This window comes from Coloeus monedula (genome assembly GCF_965178545.1).
Source record: "Coloeus monedula genome assembly, chromosome: 29".
Classification (NCBI taxonomy): Eukaryota; Metazoa; Chordata; class Aves; order Passeriformes; family Corvidae; genus Coloeus; species Coloeus monedula.
Genome location: NC_138809.1, coordinates 2303573 through 2325991, shown reverse-complemented (window position 1 = coordinate 2325991; position 22419 = coordinate 2303573). Strand labels below are relative to the sequence as shown.

The 22419-nt window shown below is 60.0% G+C and overlaps 1 protein-coding gene across 2 annotated transcripts in view; it reads left to right on the top strand.

Annotated features, from left to right (window-relative positions):
- The window catches only part of LOC309583052 (sodium/potassium-transporting ATPase subunit alpha-2), a 30859-nt gene extending 10948 nt beyond the window's left edge, over positions 1-19911 (top strand). For both annotated transcript variants that reach the window (XM_082298567.1, XM_082298568.1), the window contains 14 exons: positions 2217-2326; positions 2504-2638; positions 4548-4737; positions 6266-6441; positions 7202-7338; positions 8040-8190; positions 10210-10378; positions 11197-11351; positions 12184-12307; positions 13176-13321; positions 14934-15064; positions 16031-16132; positions 16234-16325; positions 19754-19911. In XM_082298567.1, coding sequence (XP_082154693.1) covers positions 2217-2326; positions 2504-2638; positions 4548-4737; positions 6266-6441; positions 7202-7338; positions 8040-8190; positions 10210-10378; positions 11197-11351; positions 12184-12307; positions 13176-13321; positions 14934-15064; positions 16031-16132; positions 16234-16325; positions 19754-19782 — 1847 coding nt within the window. In that variant the 3' untranslated portion in view covers positions 19783-19911. The remainder of the gene's footprint in view (positions 1-2216; positions 2327-2503; positions 2639-4547; positions 4738-6265; positions 6442-7201; positions 7339-8039; positions 8191-10209; positions 10379-11196; positions 11352-12183; positions 12308-13175; positions 13322-14933; positions 15065-16030; positions 16133-16233; positions 16326-19753) is intronic.
- Positions 19912-22419: the final 2508 nt, after the last annotated feature.

Below are 22419 nucleotides of genomic sequence, written 5' to 3'. Positions count from 1 at the left end.
CTGGAACCCCAATTCCCCAACACCCCAATCCCCAGAAACCTCAATCCCCTGGAACCCCCAATCCCCAGACACCTCAATCTCTCAGAATCCCAATCTCTCAGCATCCTGATCCCCTGGAACCCAGGTCCCCTGGAACCCCAATGCCCCAGCACCCCAATCCCCAGAAACCTCAATCTCCTGGAACCTCAATCCCCTGGAACCCCAATCCCTTGGTCCCCCGACACCCCCAATCCCCAGACACCTCAATCTCTTGGAATCCCAATCCCTCAGCATCCTGATCCCCTGGAACCCAAATCCCCTGGAACCCCAATCCCCAGAAACCGCAATCCCCTGGAACCCCAATCCCCTGGAACCCAAATCCCCTGGAACCCCAATCCCCTGGAACCCAAATCCCCAGCACCCCAATCCCCCAGCACCCCAATGCCCAGAAACCGCAATCCCCTGGAACCCAAATCCCCAGCACCCCAATCCCCAGCACCCCAATCCCCAGAACCCCAATCCCTGGAACCCCAATCCCCCAGAACCCAGATCCCCCGACACCCCCAATCCTTTCCCTGGCACGTGACCCCCCCTGAGCCCCCCCCCATCCCAGGGGTCCCCCTTTTCTCACGCCTGACCCTCCCTTGTCCCCCTGTCCCCCTTCCCGGGACCCCTCTCTAAGGTCATGGGGGTGTCCCCACCCATCCGGGGGTGTCCCCCCACCCATGTCCCCTGACGGTGCCCGGTGTCCCCAGGTGCCACCTTCGACAAGCGCTCGCCCATGTGGGTGGCCCTGGTGACACCAGAGTGGTCAGTGGGTGACACTGGGATGGTCAGTGGGTGACACTGGGGTGGTCAATGGGTGACAGTGGGGTGGTCAGTGGGTGACAATGGGGTGGTCAGTGGGTGGCACTGGTGACACCGAGCTGCTCAGTGGGTGACACCGCGGGTGTCCCCCACACCCCTGCCAGCTCCTGCTGCCCCCAGGTGCCACTTTCGACAAGCGCTCGCCCACGAGGGCGGCCCTGGTGACACCGGGGTGGTCAGTGGGTGACACTGGGGTGGTCAGTGGGTGACACCGGTGACAAGGGGGTGGTCAGTGGGTGACACTGGGGTGGTCAGTGAGTGGCACTGGTGACAATGGGGTGGTCAGTGGGTGACACTGAGGTGGTCAGTGGGTGACACTGAGGTGGTCAGTGAGTGGCGCTGGTGACACCGGGGTGGTCAGTGGGTGACACTGAGGTGGTCAATGGGTGACACCGAGCTGGTCAGTGGGTGACACTGGGGTGGTCAGTGGGTGACACTGGGGTGGTCAATGGGTGACACCGAGCTGGTCAGTGGGTGACACTGAGGTGGTCAGTGGTTGGCACTGGTGACACTGGGGTGGTCAGTGGGTGACACCGGGGTGGTCAGTGGGTGACACCGGGGTGGTCAATGGGTGACACCGAGCTGGTCAGTGGGTGACACTGGGGTGGTCAGTGGGTGACACTGGGGTGGTCAATGGGTGACACCGAGCTGGTCAGTGGGTGACACCGGGGTGGTCAATGGGTGACACCGAGCCTGGTCAGTGGGTGACACTGGGGTGGTCAGTGGGTGACACTGGGGTGGTCAATGGGTGACACCGAGCTGGTCAGTGGGTGACACTGGGGTGGTCAATGGGTGACACCGAGCTGGTCAGTGGGTGACACTGGGGTGGTCAATGGGTGACACCGACCTGCTCAGTGGGTGACACCGGGGTGGTCAGTGGGTGACACCGGGGTGGTCAGTGGGTGACACTGGGGTGGTCAATGGGTGACACCGGGGTGGTCAGTGGGTGACACTGGGGTGGTCAGTGGGTGACACCGAGCTGGTCAATGGGTGACACCGGGGTGGTCAATGGGTGACACCCAGCTGGTCAGTGGGTGACACTGGGGTGGTCAATGGGTGACACCGAGCTGGTCAGTGGGTGACACTGAGGTGGTCAGTGGTTGGCATTGGTGACACTGGGGTGGTCAGTGGGTGACACTGAGGTGGTCAGTGAGTGGCGCTGGTGACACCGAGCTGGTCAGTGGGTGACACCGGGGTGGTCAGTGGGTGACACTGAGGTGGTCAATGGGTGACACCGAGCTGGTCAGTGGGTGACACCGGGGTGGTCAGTGGGTGACACCGAGCTGGTCAGTGGGTGACACTGGGGTGGTCAATGGGTGACACCGAGCTGCTCAGTGGGGGACACCTCTGCCAGCTCCCGCTGTCCCCAGGTGCCACCTTCGACAAGCGCTCGCCCACGTGGGCGGCCCTGGCGCGCATCGCGGGGCTCTGCAACCGCGCCGTGTTCAAGCCCGGCCAGGAGAACGTCTCCATCTCCAAGGTCCGGGGGGGGGTCCCCGAGACCCCGGGGGAGGGGGACACGGGTCCCGGAGGTGCCGGGGGAGGGGGACACGGGTCCCGGAGGTGCCGGGGAGGGGGACACGGGTCCCTGAGGTGCCGGGGAGGGGGACACGGGTGCCCGAGCCCCCCGGTGACCCCGCGGTGCCCCCTCCTGCAGCGGGACACAGCCGGGGACGCGTCCGAGTCGGCGCTGCTCAAGTGCATCCAACTGTCCTGCGGCTCCGTGAAGAGGATGAGGGACAGGAACCCCAAAGTCACCGAGATCCCCTTCAACTCCACCAACAAGTACCAGGTACTGGGGGGACTGGGAGCGCTGGGAGCGCTGGGAGCGCTGGGAGCACTGGGAGGGGCAACTAGGGCCAATGGGAGCGCTGGGAGTGCTGGGAGAGGGAAACTGGGAGGACTGGGAGGGGGAACTGGGGGAGCTGAGGGCACTGGGGGCACTGGGAAGGGGGTGCTGGGGCCACTGGGAGCACTGGGAGGAGGCGCTGGGGGTGCTAAAAGCACTGGGAGCCCTGGGAGTGCCAACTAGGGCCAATGGGAGTACTGGGAGTGCTGGGAGAGGGGAACTGGGAGGACTGGGAGGGGGAACTGGGAGCACCGGGAGGGGCAACTAGGGCCAATGGGAGCACTGGGAGTGCTGGGAGAGGGGAACTGGGAGGACTGGGAGGGGGAACTGGGAGCACTGGGAGCACTGGGAGGGGCAACTAGGGCCAATGGGAGCGCTGGGAATGCTGGGAGAGGGGAACTGGGAGGACTGGGAGGGGGAACTGGGGGAGCTGAGGGCACTGGGAGGGGGCACTGGGGGTGCTAAAAGCACTGGGAGCACTGGGAGGGGCAACTAGGGCCAATGGGAGCACTGGGAGTGCTGGGAGAGGGGCACTGGGAGGACTGGGAGGGGGAACTGGGGGCACTGGGAGCACTGGGAGGGGGCGCTGGGGGTGCTAAAAGCACTGGGAGGGGCAACTGGGGCCAATGGGAGCGCTGGGAGTGCTGGGAGAGGGGCACTGGGAGGACTGGGAGGGGGAACTGGGGGCACTGAGGGCACTGGGAGGGGGGTGCTGGGGTCACTGGGAGCACTGGGAGGGGGCACTGGGGGTGCTGGGGCCACTGGGAGCACTGGGAGGGGGCACTGGGGGTGCTGGGGCCACTGGGAGCACTGGGAGGGGGCACTGGGGGTGCTGGGGCCACTGGGAGCACTGGGAGGGGCCACTGAGAGCAATGGGAGGGGAAACTGGGGGTACTGGGAGAGGGACGCTGAGGGTACTGGGGGCACTGGTGGGCAGTGGGCGGCACTGGGGAGGTGGGCGAGTGGCACTGGTGGCGCTGGGGTGGTCAGTGACTGGTGTGGGTGACACCGCAGTGGTCAGTGGGTGACGGGAGGGCGCTCAGTGGGTGGCACTGCGGACACCGGAACGGTCAGCGGGTGACACTGCTGGGGGGCGGGTGGCACTGGTGGCACTGGGCGGTGGTGGGTGACACGGGGGTGACTGTGGGTGACACTGGGGTGACTGTGGGTGACACTGGAGTGGCTCTGGGTGACCCTGGGGTGTCTGTGGGTGACACTGGGGTGACTGTGGGTGACACTGGAATGCCTGTGGGTGCCACTGGAATGCCTGTGGGTGCCACTGGGATGCCTGTGGGTGCCACTGGGATGCCTGTGGGTGACACTGGTGACACTGGGCACTGTGTGGGTGACCCTGGGATGCCTGTGGGTGACACTGGTGACACTGGGCACTGTGTGGGTGACCCTGGGGTGACTGTGGGTGACACTGGGGTGACACCAGGCCATGTGTGGGTGACCCTGGGGTGCCTGTGGGTGACACTGGGCAGTGTGTGGGTGACACTGGGATGCCTGTGGGTGACCCCGGGGCGGCTCTGGGTGACCCTGGGGTGACACTGGGACGCCTGTGGGTGACACTGGTGACACTGGGCAGTATGTGGGTGACCCTGGGGTGACTGTGGGTGACACCGGGCAGTGTGTGGGTGACCCTGGGGTGACCCTGGTGACACTGGGATGCCTGCGGGTGACACTGGGGTGACACCAGGCCATGTGTGGGTGACACTGGTGACACTGGGCAGTGTGTGGGTGACCCTGGGGTGCCTGTGGGTGACCCTGGGGTGACACCGGTCAGTCCGTGTGGGTGACCCCATGCCCACCCCGGTGTGTGACACCGCTGTCCCCCTGTCCCCGTGTCCAGCTGTCCATCCACGAGCGCGAGGAGGACCCCCAGGGGTACCTGCTGGTGATGAAAGGAGCCCCCGAGCGCATCCTGGACCGCTGCTCCCGCATCCTCCTGCAGGGCCAGGAGCAGCCGCTGGACCAGGAGATGCGCGAGGCCTTCCAGAACGCCTACCTGGAGCTGGGGGGGCTCGGCGAGAGGGTCCTGGGTACTCCTGGGGGGGTCCTGGGGGGCTGGAAGAGGATCCCGGGGGTCCCTGGGGGATCAACACCAGGATGAGGAGGAGAAGGAGTCGTTCAGAGCCCTTACCTGGAGCTGGGGGGACTCAGGGAGAGGGTCCTGGGTTCTTCTGGGGGGGTCCTGGGGGGGTCCTGGGGGGCTGGAAGAGGATCCCGGGGGTCCCTGGGGGATCAACACCAGGATGAGGAGGAGAAGGAGTCGTTCAGAGCCTCTACCTAGAGCTGGGGGGACTCAGGGAGAGGGTCCTGGGTTCTTCTGGGGGGGGTCCTGGGAGGGTTCTGGGGGGCTGGAAGAGGATCCAGGGGGAATTTGGGGGAGCAACGCTAGGATGAGGAGGAGAAGGAGTCGTTCAGAGCCCTTACCTGGAGCTGGGGGGGCTCGGGGAGAGGGTCCTGGGTTCTTCTGAGGGGGTCCTGGGGGGGTTCTGGGGGGCAGGAAGAGGATCCAGGGGGAATTTGGGGGTCCCGGGGGGAGTAGGACCGGGATGAGGAGAAGGAGTCGTTCAGAGCCCTTACCTGGAGCTGGGGGGCTCCGGGAGAGGGTCCTGGGTTCTTCTGGGGGGGTCCTGGAGGGGTTCTGGGGGGCAGGAAGAGGATCCCGGGGAGAATTTGGGGGTCCCGGGGGGAGCAACATCAGGATGAGGAGGAGAAGGAGCCCTTAGCTGGAGCTGGGGCGGCTCGGGGAGAGGGTCCTGGGTACTCCTGGGGGGGTCCTGAGGGCTCCTGGGGGGGTTCTGGGGGTCTGGAAGAGGATCCAGGGGGAATTTGGGGGTCCCGGGGGGAGTAGGACTGGGATGAAAAGGTCAAGGAGTCGTTCAGAGCCTTTACCTGGAGCTGGGGGGGGCTCGGGGAGAGGGTCCTCGGTTCTTCTGGGGGCTCCTGGGAGGGTTCTGGGGGGCTGGAAGAGGATCCAGGGGGGAATTCGGGATCCCGGGGGGAGCAACATCAGGATGAGGAGGAGAAGGAGCCCTTAGCTGGAGCTGGGGCGGCTCGGGGAGAGGGTCCTGGGTACTCCTGGGGGGGTCCTGAGGGGAAATTTGGAGGGTCCTGAGGGGCAGGGGAGGGGATCCCAGGGAGATTTGGGCATTCCCGAGGGGATTTGGGGGTCCCTGGGGGAGCAGCACCTGGATGAGGAGGGGGAGGAGGTCTTAGAGACCCTCTGAGGGGCGAGGGGATTTGAAGGGGGGGGGGTCCCGTGGTTTCCTGGGGGTGTCTTTGGGGTCTCACTGTGCCCCCCCCCGGTGTCCCCAGGGTTCTGTCACCCAAATCCACTCCCGGACAAGTTCCTGGGGGTGTCTTTGGGGTCTCACTGTGCCCCCCCGGTGTCCCCAGGGTTCTGTCACCCAAATCCACTCCCGGACAAGTTCCTGGGGGTGTCTTTGGGGTCTCACTGTGCCCTCCCCCGGTGTCCCCAGGGTTCTGTCACCTGTACCTGCCCCCGGACAAGTTCCTGGGGGTGTCCTTGGGGTCTCATCGTGTCCCCCCCGGTGTCCCCAGGGTTCTGTCACCTGTACCTGCCCCCGGACAAGTTCCCCCGCGGGTTCCGCTTCGACGCGGACGAGGTGAATTTCCCCACGAGCGACCTTTGCTTCGTGGGCCTCATGTCCATGATCGACCCCCCCCGCGCCGCCGTCCCCGACGCCGTCGGGAAGTGCCGGAGCGCCGGCATCAAGGTGGGACCCCCCCCCCCCCAAAACACCCTCGGCACCCCAAAACCCCCCCCCCCCCCGAGCCAGCCCGGATCCCCCCTCCCCATCTCCCTGTCCGTCCATTCCACCCCCCCGTATCCCAAATCCCTCCCCCCAAATCCCTCCCTGTCCCCGTCCTTATCCCCCCCAGCCCCAAATCCTCCGTATCCCCCCATCCCAATCCTCCCGCCCCCCCCTTATCCCCCCGTATCCCCCCAATCCTGCCCCCCCTCATCCCTGTACATCCCCCCCGTCCCCCCCCGCTCCCCCATCTCCCCCATCCTCCCGACCCCTCCCTGATCCCCCCAATCCCCCCCTCCTCCCATCCCCCATCCCCTCACCCACCCTCCCCTCACTGGGAGGGGCAATTAGGGCCAATGGGAGCGCTGGGAGTGCTGGGAGAGGGGCACTGGGAGGACTGGGAGGGGGAACTGGGGGAGCTGAGGGCACCGAGGGCACTGGGAAGGGGGTGCTGGCTTCACTGGGAGCACTGGGAGGGAGCGCTGGCGGTGCTGAAGGTGTCCCTTCCACGTCCCCACCAGTGTCCCCAGTGCCCCCCACCCCTCCAACCCTCCCGTGTCCCCTCCGTGTCCCCCCCCAACTCCCCCACCCCCTCCAACCCCCCATCTCCCCCCATTCCCGGTGTCCTCCCCATTCCGAGGGTGCCCCCAGGTGTCCCCCAGGTGTCCCCCAGGTGTCCCCCAGGTGCTGACGGTGTCCCCGGTACCCCTCCCCCCCCCCCAAGGTGATCATGGTGACCGGGGACCACCCGATCACGGCCAAGGCCATCGCCAAAGGCGTCGGGATCATCTCCGAGGGCAACGAGACCGTGGAGGACATCGCGGCGCGGCTGAACATCCCCGTCAGCCAGGTGAACCCCAGGTGAGCCGGGGAAGCCCAGGTGAACCCCAGGTGAGCTGGGGAAGCCCAGGTGAGCCCCAGGTGATCCCCAGGTGAGCTGGGGAAGCCCAGGTGAGCCCCAGGTGATCCCCAGGTGAGCTGGGGAAGCCCAGGTGAGCCCCAGGTGAGCCCCAGGTGAGATGGGGAAGCCGAGGTGAGCTCCACGTGATCCCCAGGGCAACCCCAGGTGAGCCCAGGTGAGCCCCAGGGGAAGCCCAGGTGATCCCCAGGTGAGCCCCAGGTGATCTGGGGAAGCCCAGGTGAGCTCCAGGTGAGCCCCAGGTGAGCCCCAGGGCAACCCCAGGTGAGCCCAGGTGAGCCCCAGGTGAGCCCCAGGTGAGCCCCAGGGCAACCCCAGGTGAGCCCAGGTGAGCCCCAGGGGAAGCCCAGGTGAGCCCCAGGTGAGCCCCAGGTGAGCCCCAGGTGAGCCAGGCAGGGGGATTGAGGGGGTTTTGGGGGTTTTGGGGGGTTCCCGCAGGAATTTTGGGGTGCTGACCCCCCCCATGACCCCCCAGGGAAGCCAAGGCGTGTTTGGTGCACGGCTCGGACCTCAAGGACATGAGCTGGGGAGGGGGCTTGGGGAGGAGACTTGGGATGGGGTGCCGGGGTTTCCCAGGAATTTTAGGGTTCTGGGGGTTTTTCCTGGGAATTTGGGGGTCGTGACCCCCCCGTGACCCCCCCAGGGAGGCCAAGGCGTGCGTGGTGCACGGCTCGGACCTCAAGGACATGAGCTCGGAGCAGCTGGACGAGATCCTGCGCAACCACACCGAGATCGTCTTCGCCCGCACGTCCCCCCAGCAGAAACTGATCATCGTCGAGGGGTGCCAGCGACAGGTGGCACCGCCCGGCCCTGTCACCTGTGCCACCTGTGCCACCTGTGTCTGTCACCTGTGTCACCTGTGTCATCTGTGCCACCTGTGCCACCTGTGCCACCTGTGTCTGTCACCTGTGTCACCTCCTGTGTCACCTGTCCCACCTGTGTCACCTGTGTAATTTCTGTCACCTGTGCCACCTGTGTCATCTGTGTCACCTGTGCCACCTGTGCCATCTCTGTCATCTGTGCCACCTGTGCCACCTGTGCCACCTGTGTCTGTCACCTGTGCCACCTGTGCCACCTCTGCCACCTGTGTCACCTGTGTCATCTCTGTCAACTGTGTCACCTGTGCCACCTGTGCCACCTGTGCCATCTCTGCCACCTGTGTCACCTGTGTCATCTCTGTCACCTGTGTTACCTGTGTCACCTGTGTCATCTCTGTCATCTCTGTCACCTGTGTCACCTGTGCCACCTGTGCCATCTCTGCCACCTGTGTCACCTGTGTCATCTCTGTCACCTGTGTTACCTGTGTCACCTGTGTCATCTCTGTCATCTCTGCCACCTGTGTCACCTGTGTCATCTCTGTCACCTGTGTCATCTGTGTCACCTGTGTCTGTCACCTGTGCCACCTGTGCCACCTGTGCCACCTGTGTCACCTGTGCCACCTGTGTAATTTGTCACCTGTGCCCCCTGTCCCCATATCCCCTTATCCCCATAACACGATATCCCTTCTGCTCTGTCCTCTGTCACCTGTCCCTTGTCACCTGTCCCCTGCTGTCCCTGTCCCTTGCTGCTCCCAGTCCCAATGGTGTCCCACACTGTCCCCAAATCCATGTCCCAAAGTGTCCCCATCCTCATGTCCCAAAGTGTCCCCAGTCCCATGTCCCAGTGTCCCCAGTCCCGTGTCCCACACTGTCCCCAGTCCCATGTCCCAAAGTGTCCCCATCCTCATGTCCCAAAGTGTCCCCAGTCCCGTGTCCCCTGGTGTCCCCAAATCCATGTCCCATGGTGTCCCCATCCCTGTGGTGGACCCTTGATGTGCCCATCCCCCTGATGTTCCCACAGCCCACGGTGTCCCCCAATGTCCCCAATGTCCCCCAATACCCCCAATGTCCCCAGTGTACCCAGTATCCCCAGTGTACCCAGTATCCCCAGTACCCCCAATGTCCCCAGAGTCCCCAATGCCCCCAATATCCCCAATGCCCCCAATGTCCCCCAATATCCCCCAATATCCCCCAATATCCCCAATGCCCCCAATGTCCCCCAATGTCCCCAGAGTCCCCAATGCCCCCAATATCCCCAGTGTCCCCAGAGTCCCCAATGTCCCCAGACTCCCCAATGTCCCCAGTATCCCCAGTATCCCCAATGTCCCCAATGTCCCCAGTGTCCCCAACATTCCCAATACCCCTAATACTCCCAACGTCCCCAGCATCCCCAATATCCCCAATATCCCCAGTGCCCCCAATACCCCTAATGCCCCCAATGTCCCCAGTATCCCCAATACCCCCAATGGCCCCAGTGTCCCCAATGTCCCCAATACCCCCAATGTCCCCAGTATCCCCACTGTCCCCAATGTCTCCAGTGTCCCCACTGTCCCCAATACCCTCAATGTGCAGTGTCCCCAATGTCCCCAATGTCCTCAATACCCCCACTGTCCCCAATGTCCCCAGTGTCCCCAGTGTCCCCAACATTCCCAATATCCCCAATACCCCCAATGTCCCCACACCCCACAGTGTCCCCAATACCCCCAGTATCCCCAATATCCCCAATGTCCCCAGTGTACCCAGTGTCCCCAATACCCACAATGTCCCCAGTGTACCCAGTGTCCCCAACACTCCCAATATCCCCAATACCCCCAATGTCCCCAATGTCCCCATTGTCCCCAATACCCACAATGTCCCCAATGTCCCCAATGTCCCCAGCATCCCCAATACCCCCAATATCCCCAGTGTCCCCAATACCCCCAATATTCCCAGTATCCCCAATACCTCCAGTATCCCCAATACCCCCAACACCCCCAATGTCCCCAACATCCCCAGGGTGCCATTGTGGCGGTGACGGGTGACGGCGTCAACGACTCTCCGGCGTTGAAGAAGGCAGACATCGGGATCGCCATGGGCATCGCCGGCTCCGACGTGTCCAAGCAGGCAGCCGACATGATCCTGCTGGATGACAACTTTGCCTCCATCGTCACCGGCGTCGAGGAAGGTCGGCGGCAGGCACAGGGGTTTGGGGACATCGGGGACGCTGGGGGCATTTGGGGACAATAGGGGTGTTGGGGACATTGGGGATACTGAGGACATTGGGGACATTGGAGGCATTGGGGGGTTGGGGACAATGGGGGCATTGGGGGCATTGGGGACATTGGGGGTACTGGAGGCATTGGGGACATTGGGGACAATGGGGGGCACTGGTGGCATTGAGGACATTGGGGGTACTGGGGACAATGGGGACAATGGGGGTATTGGGGACACTGGGGACATTGGGGGCACTGGGGGCATTGGGGACATTGGGGGTACTGGGGACAATGGGGACAATGGGGGCACTGGGGGCATTGGGGACAATGGGGGTATTGGGGGCATTGGGGACATTGGGGGTACTGGGGACAATGGGGACAATGGGGGTACTGGGGGCATTGGGGGTATTGGGGGGCATTGGGGACATTGGGGGCACTGGGGGCATTGGGGGTATTGGGGACTGGGGACATTGGGGACAATGGGGGCACTGGGGGCATTGGGGGTATTGGGGACAATGGGGGCATTGGGGACATTGGGGACAATGGGGGCATTGGGGGACAATGGGGACATTGGGGGTACTGGGGACAATGGGGACAATGGGGGTATTGGGGGCATTGGGGGTATTGGGGACAATGGGGACATTGGAGACAATGGGGGGCACTGGGGGCATTGGAGACAATGGGGGGCACTGGGGGCATTGGGGACATTGGGTACAATGGGGGTACTGGGGACATTGGGGACATCTGGGGACATCTGGGGACATCTGGGGACGCCGCTGGCCCCTCGCAGGCCGCCTGATCTTCGATAACCTGAAGAAGTCGATCGCCTACACCCTGACCAGCAACATCCCCGAGATCACCCCGTTCCTGCTCTTCATCATCGCCAACATCCCGCTGCCCCTGGGCACCGTCACCATCCTCTGCATCGACCTGGGCACCGACATGGTGAGGGGGGACCCCGAATCCATCCCAAATCCATCCCAAATCCACCCAGAGACCCCAAATCCATCCCAAATCCATCCCAAATCCACCCAGAGACCCCAAATCCACCCAGAGACCCCAAATTCCCCTTCCCTTGGGCACCGTCACCATCCTCTGCATCGACCTGGGCACCGACATGGTGAGGGGAGACCCCGAATCCATCCCAAATCCATCCCAAATCCATCCCAGAGACCCCAAATCCATCCCAAATCCACCCAGAGACCCCAAATCCATCCCAAATCCACCCAGAGACCCCAAATCCATCCCAAATCCATCCCAAATCCATCCCAGAGACCCCAAATCCATCCCAAATCCCTCTGGGAATCCAAAATCCATCCCAAACCCATCCCAAATCCCGCTGCCCCTGGGCACCGCCAGCATCCCATGGCATGTGACAGTGGGTGACGTGGGGGTGCCACTGGGTGCCACTGGGTGCCACTGGGTGCCACATGGGTGACACCGTGTGCCATGGGGGCACCATTGGGTGCCACTGGGTGCCACAGGGATGACACCGTGTGCCATGAGGGCACCACTGGGTGCCACTGGGTGCCACAGCGGTGACACCGTGTGCCATGAGGGCACCGTTGGGTGGCACTGGGTGGCACTGGGTGGCGTTGGATGCCACGGGGGTCACGTTGGGATGCCAGGAGGTGACACAGGGGTGACAGAAGGTGCCAGGAGTGGACGGTGGATGCCAGGAGGGTGCCACTGGGTGCCACAGGGGTGACACTGGGTGCCATGAGGGCGCCGTCGGGTGCCACTGGGTGCCACAGGGGTGCCACCGCTGTCCCCTCAGGTGCCCGCCATCTCGCTGGCGTACGAGGCGGCCGAGAGCGACATCATGAAACGGCAACCGCGGAACCCCCGCAGCGACAAACTGGTCAACGAGCGGCTCATCAGCATGGCCTACGGGCAGATCGGTCAGTGGTCACTCTGTGGTCACTCAGGGTCACTCAGAGGTCACTCGGGGGTCACTCAGGCTCATCAGCATGGCCTACGGGCAGATCGGTCAGTGGTCACTCAGGGTCACTCAGGGGTCACTCAGGCTCATCAGCATGGCCTACAGGCAGATCGGTCAGTGGTCACTCCGTGGTCACTCAGGGTCACTCAGGGGTCACTCAGGCTCATCAGCATGGCCTACGGGCAGATTGGTCAGTGGTCACTCTGTGGTCACTCTGGGTCACTCGGGGTCACTCAGGGGTCACTCAGGCTCATCAGCATGGCCTACAGGCAGATCGATCAGTGGTCACTCAGGGTCACTCTGTGGTCACTCAGGGGTCACTCAGGCTCATCAGCATGGCCTACGGGCAGATTGGTCAGTGGTCACTCTGTGGTCACTCTGGGTCACTCTGGGGTCACTCAGGGGTCACTCAGGCTCATCAGCATGGCCTACAGGCAGATCGATCAGTGGTCACTCAGGGTCACTCTGGGGTCACTCAGGGGTCACTCAGGCTCATCAGCATGGCCTACGGGCAGATCGGTCAGTGGTCACTCTGTGGTCACTCAGGGTCACTCGGGGTCACTCAGGGGTCACTCAGGCTCATCAGCATGGCCTACGGGCAGATCGGTCCGTGCAGGGTCCTGGGATCCCAAATCCCATGGGATTCTGGTCCCAATCCCGATCCCCCAGGGATGATTCAGGCTCTGGGCGGGTTCTGATCCCAATCCCGATCCCGATCCCAATCCCGATCCCAATCCCGATCCCATTCCCGATCCCCCAGGGATGATCCAGACTCTGGGCGGGTTCTGATCCCAATCCCGATCCCGATCCCATTCCCGACCCCCCAGGGATGATCCAGGCTCTGGGCGGGTTCTTCACCTACTTCGTGATCCTGGCTGAGAACGGTTTCCTGCCGGGGACGCTGCTGGGGATCCGCCTGGCCTGGGACGATCGCTCCAAGAACGACCTGGAGGATTCCTACGGACAGGAGTGGGTGAGGGACCCTAAAACTGCCCCTGCACAGCCCGGACAGCCCAGTTACACACTGGTTACACACCAGTTACACACTGGTTACACACTGGTTACACACCAGTTACACACCGGTTACACATCAGTTACACACCTGTTACACACTGGTTACACACCAGTTACACACCGGTTACACACTGGTTACACACCAGTTACACACTGGTTACACACTGGTTACACACCGGTTACACACTGGTTACACACTGGTTACACACCAGTTACACATTGGTTACACACCGGTTACACACTGGTTACACACCAGTTACACACTGGTTACACACCGGTTACACACCAGTTACACACTGGTTACACACCGGTTACACACCGGTTACACACCAGTTACACACCGGTTACACACTGGTTACACACCAGTTACACACCAGTTACACACCGGTTACACATCAGTTACACACCTGTTACACACCGGTTGCACACCAGTTACACACCGGTTACACACTGGTTACACACCAGTTACACACGTGTTACACACTGGTTACACACTGGTTACACACCAGTTACACACCGGTTACACACTGGGTACCCACCAGTTACACACGTGTTACACACCAGTTACACACCGGTTACACACCAGTTACACACCTGTTACACACTGGGTACGCACCGGTTACACACCAGTTACACACCTGTTACACACCAGTTACACATCAGTTACACACCAGTTACACACCAGTTACACACTGGTTACACATCAGTTACACACTGGCTACACAGCCCTTACACAGCCCTTACATCCCATTTCTGCCCCATTTCCACCCCATTTCCCCCATTTACTCACGGTTTCCACCCCATTTCAGCCCCATTCCCTCCATTTCCCCCATTCCCACCCCATTCCTACCCCATTCCCACCCCCTGTTCCATCCCATTTCCACCCCATTTTCTCCCCATTTCCACCCCATTTCTGCCCCATTTCCACCTCATTCCACCCCCATTCCCACCCCATTTCCACACCCGTTTCCCCCCATTCCCACCCCATTTCCGCCCCATTTACTCACAGTTTCTGCCCCCATTTCCACCCCATTTCCCCCATCTACTCACGGTTTCCACCCCATTTTCATCCCATTTCCACCCCCATTTCTGCCCCATTTCCACCCCATTTACTCATGGTTTTCCACCCCCATTTCCACCCCATTTCCACCTCATTTCCACCCCATTTCCTCACAGTTTCCTCCCCCATTTCCACCCCATTTCCCCCCAATTTCCACCCCATCCCACCCCATTTCCACACCCCATTTCTGCCCCATTCCCACCCCATTCCCACCCCATTTCCACCCCATTTCCCCCCATTCCCACACCCTGTTTCCTCCCATTTCCACCCCATTTCCACCACATTTTCCCCCAAATTCCACCCCATTCCACCCCATTTCCACCCCATTCCCACCCCATTTTCCACCCCATTTCCACCCCATTTCCCCCCAATTTCCACCCCATCCCACCCCATTTCCACACCCCATTCCCACCCCATTCCCACCCCCTGTTTCCCCCCATTTCCTCCCCATTCCCACCCCGTTTACTCACGGTTTACTCACGGTTTACTCCCGGTTTACTCCCGCTTGCAGACGTACGAGCAGCGCAAGGTGGTGGAGTTCACGTGCCACACGGCGTTCTTCGCCAGCATCGTCGTGGTGCAGTGGGCGGATCTGATCATCTGCAAGACCCGGCGCAACTCCGTCTTCCAGCAGGGCATGAAGTGAGGCCAAAACACCCCAAAAATCCCCCAAAAACCCACCCCAAAATCACCCCAAAAACCCCACCTGAAATCCCACCTGAAATCCCACCTCAAACCCACCCCAAAATCCAACTTAAAACCTGCCAGAATTCCCCCAAAATCCACCCCAACTCCATCTTCCAGCAGGGCATGAAGTGTGGCCAAAACACCCCAAAAATACCCCAAAACCCCCCCAAAATCACCCCAAAATCACCCCAAAACCCCCACCTGAAATCCCACCTCAAACCCACCCCAAAATCACCCCAAAATCCAACTTAAAACCTGCCAGAATTCCCCCAAAATCCACCCCAACTCCGTCTTCCAGCAGGGCATGAAGTGTGGCCAAAACACCCCAAAATACCCCAAAAACCCCCCAAAATCACCCCAAAAATCCCACCCGAAATCCCACCTGAAACCCACCTCAAAATCACCCCAAAATCACCCCAAAATCCAACTCAAAACCCCCCAACCCCCCCCAGCCCCCCGAAACCCCTCCCCCAATCCCCCTAAAATACCAAAACCCCTCCAAAACCCCCAAAACCTCCCCAAAATCCCCAGCCCCCCCCAAAACCTCCTAAAGTCCCCCAAAACCCCTCCACAAAAAAAATCCCTAAACCCCCCAAACCTCCCAACCCCAACTCCCCAAAATAAACCCCAAATCCCCCAACGCCCCCCAAACCACCCCCGACACCCCTCAAACACCCCCAAAACCCCCCTAATTCCCCCCAAAAAGTACCCACCCCCCCAAAAAACCCCAAACCACCCCAACCCCCTCTCCAAAAAAAAAACCCCAAACTCCCTCAACCCCCACCCCAAAACCCCCCCAAACCGCCACAATCCCACCCCAACCCCCCCCCGCCCCTCTTCCAAATCCCCACCCCCAAAAAATCCCCAAACCTCCCAAAATCCCCCCAAAAAAACCCCCTCAAAATCCCCTAAATCCTATAGGAACAAGATCCTGATTTTCGGGCTGCTGGAGGAGACGGCGCTGGCGGCGTTCCTGTCCTACTGCCCGGGCATGGGGGTGGCCCTGCGCATGTACCCCCTCAAGTGAGGGTCACCCCAAATCCCGAGGGCGCACCCCAAATCGGAGCTGCCCCAAAAAGGGACAGGGAGCCCAAATTTATGGGGTTTTTCCCCCAAAATTGCAGGGTCACGTGGTGGTTCTGCGCCTTCCCCTATTCCCTGCTCATCTTCGCCTACGACGAGGTGCGGAAACTCATCCTGAGGCGCTACCCCGGAGGTGAGCGGGGACCCCAAAACGGACTGGGGGGCACCCCAAAAAAGTGGGGGAGGAGGAAATGGGGCCCTCAAGAAATGGGGGAAACGCAAAAAAAAAAGGGGGAAAGCCAAAAAAAAGGGGGAACCCCCCCCAAAAAAGGGGGAAACCCAAAAGAAGGGGAAAGCCAAAAAAAAGGGGGGAATCCCCCCAAAAAAAGAGGGAAAGCAAAAAAAAAGGGGGAAAGCCCCCCCCCAAAAAAGGGAAACCCCCCCAAAAAGGAGGAAACCCAAAAGAAAGGGGGAAATCTCAAAAAAAAGGGGGAAACGCCAAAAAATGGGGGAACACCCCCAAAAAAATGGGGGACGAGGAAATTGGGTACCAAAAAATGGGGGAAATGCAAAAAAAGAGGGGGAAACCCCAAAAAAGGGGGGAGGAGGAAATGGGGCACCAAGAAATGGGGGAAATGCAAAAAACAAGGGGGAAACCCAAAAGAAAGGGGGAAACCCCCCCAAAAAGGGGGGAAACCCCCCCAAAAAAGGGGGAAACCCCCCCCAAAAAAGGGGGACGAGGAAATGGGGCACCAAAAAAAGGGGGAAAGCAAAAAAAAAAAGGGGGAAACCCCCAAAAAAGGGGGAAACCCAAAAAAAGGGGGAGCCCAAAAGAAAGGGGGAAACCCCAAAAAAAGGGGAAACCCCCCAAAAAGGGGGAAACGCCAAAAAGAGGGGGAAACCCCCCAAAAAATGGGGGACGAGGAAATGGGGCACCAAAAAAAAGGGGGAAACGCAAAAAAATGGGGGAAACCCAAAAGAAAGGGGGAAACCCCAAAGAAAGGGGGAAACCCCAAAAAAAGGGGGGAGACGCAAAAGAAAGGAGGAAACAAAAAAAAAAAAAAGGGGGCAAACCCCAAAAAATGGGGGAACATCCCCAAAAAATGGAGGACGAGGAAATGGGGCACCAAAAAAAAGGGGGAAAGCCAAAAGAAAGGGGGAAACCCCCCCAAAAAAGGGGGAAACCCCCCCAAAAATGGGGGAACACCCCCAAAAAATGGGGGGCGAGGAAATTGGGTACCAAAAAAATGGGGGAAATGCAAAAAAAAAGGGGGAAACCCTAAAAAAAAAAGGGAGAACCCCCCCCGCAAAAAATGGGGGAAAACCGACAAATGGGAAACCCCAAAAATGGGAAACGCCAAAAAAGGGAATAAAAAAAAAAGGGGGGAATGCAAGAAATGGAAACCCCAAAAAATGGGAAACCCCAAAAAATGGGAAACCCCAAAAAATAGGAAACCCCAAAAAAAGGGGGGGGAATCCGAAAAATAGGAACCCCAAAAACTCAGAAACCCCCCAAAAAAGGGAAACCCCCCTAAAAAGGGGGGGAACCCCAAAAAAAGGGAAACCCCAAAAAATAGGAAATCCCAAAAAAAGGGGGGGGGGGGAACCCGAAAAATAGGAACCCCAAAAACTCAGAAACCCCCAAAAAAAAGGGAAACCCCAAAAATGGGAAACCCCCCAAAAAAGAGGGGGAACCCCAAAAAATGGGAAACCCCCGAAATGGGAAACGCCAAAAAAGGGAATCAAAAAAAAAAAGGGGGAACGCAAGAAATGGAAACCCCAAAAAATGGGAAATCCCAAAAAAGAGGGGGAACCCGAAAAATAGGAACCCCCCAAAAAAAGGGAAACCCCAAAAATGGGAAACCCCCCAAAAAAGAGGGGGAACCCCAAAAAATGGGAAACCCCCAAAATGGGAAACGCCAAAAAAGGGAATAAAAAAAAAAGGGGGAATGCAAGAAATGGAAACCCCAAAAAATGGGAAACCCCCCTAAAAAGGGGGGGAACCCCAAAAAATGGGAAACCCCAAAAACGGGAAACCCCCCAAAAAAGAGGGGGAACCCCAAAAAAAGGGGAAACCCCGAAGAATAGGAAATCCCAAAAAAAGGGGGGGGAACCCGAAAAATAGGACCCCCAAAAACTCAGAAACCCCAAAAATGGGAAACCCCAAAAACGGGAAACCCCAAAAAATGGGAAACCCCAAAAAATAGGAAATCCCAAAAAAAGGGGGGGGGAACCCGAAAAATAGGAACCCCCAAAAACTCAGAAACCCCAAAAATGGGAAACCCCAAAAACGGGAAACCCCAAAAAATGGGAAACCCCAAAAAATAGGAAATCCCAAAAAAAGGGGGGGGAACCCGAAAAATAGGAACCCCAAAAACTCAGAAACCCCCAAAAAAAGGGAAACCCCCAAAAATGGGAAACCCCCCTAAAAAGGGGGGGAACCCCAAAAAATGGGAAACCCCAAAAAATAGGAAATCCCAAAAAAAGGGGGGGGACCCGAAAAATAGGAACCCCCAAAAACTCAGAAACCCCAAAAATGGGAAACCCCAAAAACGGGAAACCCCAAAAAATGGGAAACCCCAAAAAATAGGAAATCCCAAAAAAAGGGGGGGGGAACCCGAAAAATAGGAACCCCCAAAAACTCAGAAACCCCAAAAATGGGAAACCCCAAAAACGGGAAACCCCAAAAAATGGGAAACCCCAAAAAATAGGAAATCCCAAAAAAAGGGGGGGGAACCCGAAAAATAGGAACCCCAAAAACTCAGAAACCCCCAAAAAAAGGGAAACCCCCAAAAATGGGAAACCCCCCTAAAAAGGGGGGGAACCCCAAAAAATGGGAAACCCCAAAAAATAGGAAATCCCAAAAAAAGGGGGGGGACCCGAAAAATAGGACCCTCAAAAACTCAGAAACCCCAAAAAATGGGAAACGCCAAAAACGGGAACCCCCCAAAAAAGAGGGGGAACCCCAAAAAATGGGAAACCCCAAAAATGGGAAACGCCAAAAAAGGGAATAAAAAAAAAAAAAAGGGGGGAACGCAAGAAATGGAAACCCCAAAAAATAGGAAATCCCAAAAAAGAGGGGGAACCCGAAAAATAGGAACCCCCCAAAAAAAGGGAAACCCCAAAAATGGGAAACCCCCCAAAAAAGAGGGGGAACCCCAAAAAATGGGAAACCCCAAAAAATAGGAAATCCCAAAAAAAGGGGGGGAATCCGAAAAATAGGAACCCCAAAAACTCAGAAACCCCCAAAAAAGGGAAACCCCCAAAAATGGGAAACCCCAAAAACGGGAAACCCCCCAAAAAAGAGGGGGAACCCCAAAAAAAGGGAAACCCCCAAAAATAGGAAATCCCAAAAAAAGGGGGGGGAACCCGAAAAATAGGACCCCCAAAAACTCAGAAACCCCCCCAAAAAAGGGAAACCCCCAAAAATGGGAAACCCCAAAAAATCGGGGGGGGGGAGGAGACCCAAACCCCCATAAAAACGGGGGGGGGGGACCCCAAAACCCGAACACCCGAGGGGGGGGGGGGGCTCCTGAGGAATTGGGGTGCACCCAAAGGGGGTTGGGGACCCCCCCAAGGGTTTGGGGTCCCCCCCTTGACGCCCCCTCCCCTTTTTTGTAGGTTGGGTGGAGAAGGAAACCTATTACTGACCCCCCCCCCGGGACCCCCCCGCACCCCAAAACTGACCCCGGGGGGGTTTGGGGAGGGGTCGGGACCCCCCTGACCCTTGGGGGGCACCCGGACCTTCCCCTCTAGAGCAATAAACCAGTTTAACCCCGGCCTCGTGGACTGGGACGGACTGGGAGGGATTGGGAGGGAGTGGGATGGACTGGGATGGACTGGGATGGACTGGGAGGGATTGGGAGGGAGTGGGATGGGAGTGGGATGGGACTGGGAGGGACTGGGATGGACTGGGAGGGATTGGAAGGGATTGGGATGGGACTGGGATGGACTGGGATGGATTGGGAGGGATTGGGAGGGACTGGGAGGGATTGGGAGGGATTGGGAGGGACTGGGAGGGACTGGGAGGGATTGGGAGGGATTGGGAGGGACTGGGAGGGATTGGGAGGGATTGGGAGGGACTGGGAGGGACTGGGAGGGATTGGGAGGGAGTGGGATGGGACTGGGATGGGACTGGGAGGGACTGGGATGGACTGGGAGGGACTGGGATGGACTGGGATGGCACTGGGAGGCACTGGGATTGGATTGGGATGGCACTGGGATGGCACTGGGAGGGACTGGGATGGCACTGGGAGGCACTGGGAGGGACTGGGAGGGACTGGGAGGGATTGAGAGGGATTGGGAGGGAGTGGGAGGGAGTGGGATGGGACTGGGATGGGACTGGGAGGGACTGGGATGGACTGGGAGGGATTGGAAGGGATTGGGATGGGACTGGGATGGACTGGGATGGATTGGGAGGGATTGGGAGGGACTGGGAGGGATTGGGAGGGATTGGGAGGGACTGGGAGGGACTGGGAGGGATTGGGAGGGAGTGGGATGGGACTGGGATGGGACTGGGAGGGACTGGGATGGACTGGGAGGGACTGGGATGGACTGGGATGGCACTGGGAGGCACTGGGATTGGATTGGGATGGCACTGGGATGGCACTGGGAGGGACTGGGATGGCACTGGGAGGCACTGGGAGGGACTGGGAGGGACTGGGAGGGATTGAGAGGGATTGGGAGGGAGTGGGAGGGAGTGGGATGGGACTGGGATGGGACTGGGAGGGACTGGGATGGACTGGGAGGGACTGGGATGGCACTGGGAGGCACTGGGATTGGATTGGGATGGCACTGGGATGGCACTGGGAGGGACTGGGATGGCACTGGGAGGCACTGGGAGGGACTGGGAGGGACTGGGAGGGACCCCCCCGGCTCTGTGTGCCGCCAATACCCCATGGACCCCCCTCCTTGTTCCCCCCCAAATCCCCCCCAAATTCCCCCAAATCCCCCCAGATCCCCCTCGAATTCCCCCCAAATCCCCCCAGACCTCCCCAAATCCACCCAGACCTCCCCAAATTCCCCCAAATCCCCCCCAAATTCCCCCAAATCCCCCCAGACCTCCCCAGATCCTCCTCGAATTCGCCCCCAAATCCCCCCAGGCCTCCCCAAATTCCCCCCAAATTCCCCCAAATCCCCCCCAAATCCCCCCAAATCTCCCCCAAATCCCCCCCATATCCTCCCCAGAACCCCACGTCCCCCCCCCCGTGTCCCCCATTACCACCCCCAGACCCCCCAAATCCCCCTCGGACCCCCTCAAATCCCTCCCATGACCCCTCAGACTCCCCCAGACCCCAAATATCCTCCCAGACCCCCCCCAATCCCTCCCAGTTCCCACACACGGGGGTCCCAGGCACCCCTGGACCTGAGTTTGGGGGTCCTGGGCACCCCAAAACCCTGCACGGGGGTCCCTGGTACCCCAATTCCCACATGCGGGGGTCCCTGGCAGCCCCTGCCTCCAAATTTGGGGGTCCTGGGCACCCCCTGGCCCCAAATACGGGGGTCCCTGGCAGCCCCTGCCTCCAAATTTGGGGGTCCTGGGCACCCCAAAACCCTGCACGGGGGTACCGGGCACCCCAATTCTCACACACGGGGGTCTCTGGAAGCCACCTGCCCGAATTTGGGGGTCCTGGGCACCTCCTGGCCCCAATTATGGGGGTCCCTGGCACCCACCCCCATAAGTTTGGGGGTCCTGGACACCCCAATTCCTACACACGGGGGATCCTTGGCACCCACGCCCCCTGAATTTGGGGGTCCCGACCACCCCAAAACCCCATCACGGGGATCCCTGGAACCCACATCCCCAAATTCAGGGGTCCCGGCCACCCCATAACCCCCCCTGAATTTGGGGGTCCTGGACACCCCCATTCCCACACCTGGGGATCCCTGGAACCCACATGCCCCAATTTAGGGGTGCCGGGCACCCCATAACCCCAAGAACGAGGGTTCCTGGCACCCACATCCCCAAATTTGGGGGTCCCGGCCATCCCATAACCCCAAGTTTGGGGGTCCTGGACACCCCAATTCCCACACCTGGGGATCCCTGGCACCCACATCCCCAAATTCAGGGGTCCCGGCCATCCCATAACCCCAGCACGGGGGTCCTGGGCACCCCAATTCCCACACCTGGGAATCCCTGGCACCCACATCCCCCAATTTAGGGGTGCCGGGCACCCCATAACCCCAAGAACGAGGGTCCCTGCTACCCAGGTCCCCAAGTTTGGGGGTCCTGGACACCCCAATTCCCACACCTGGGGATCCCTGGCACCCACATCCCCAAATTCAGG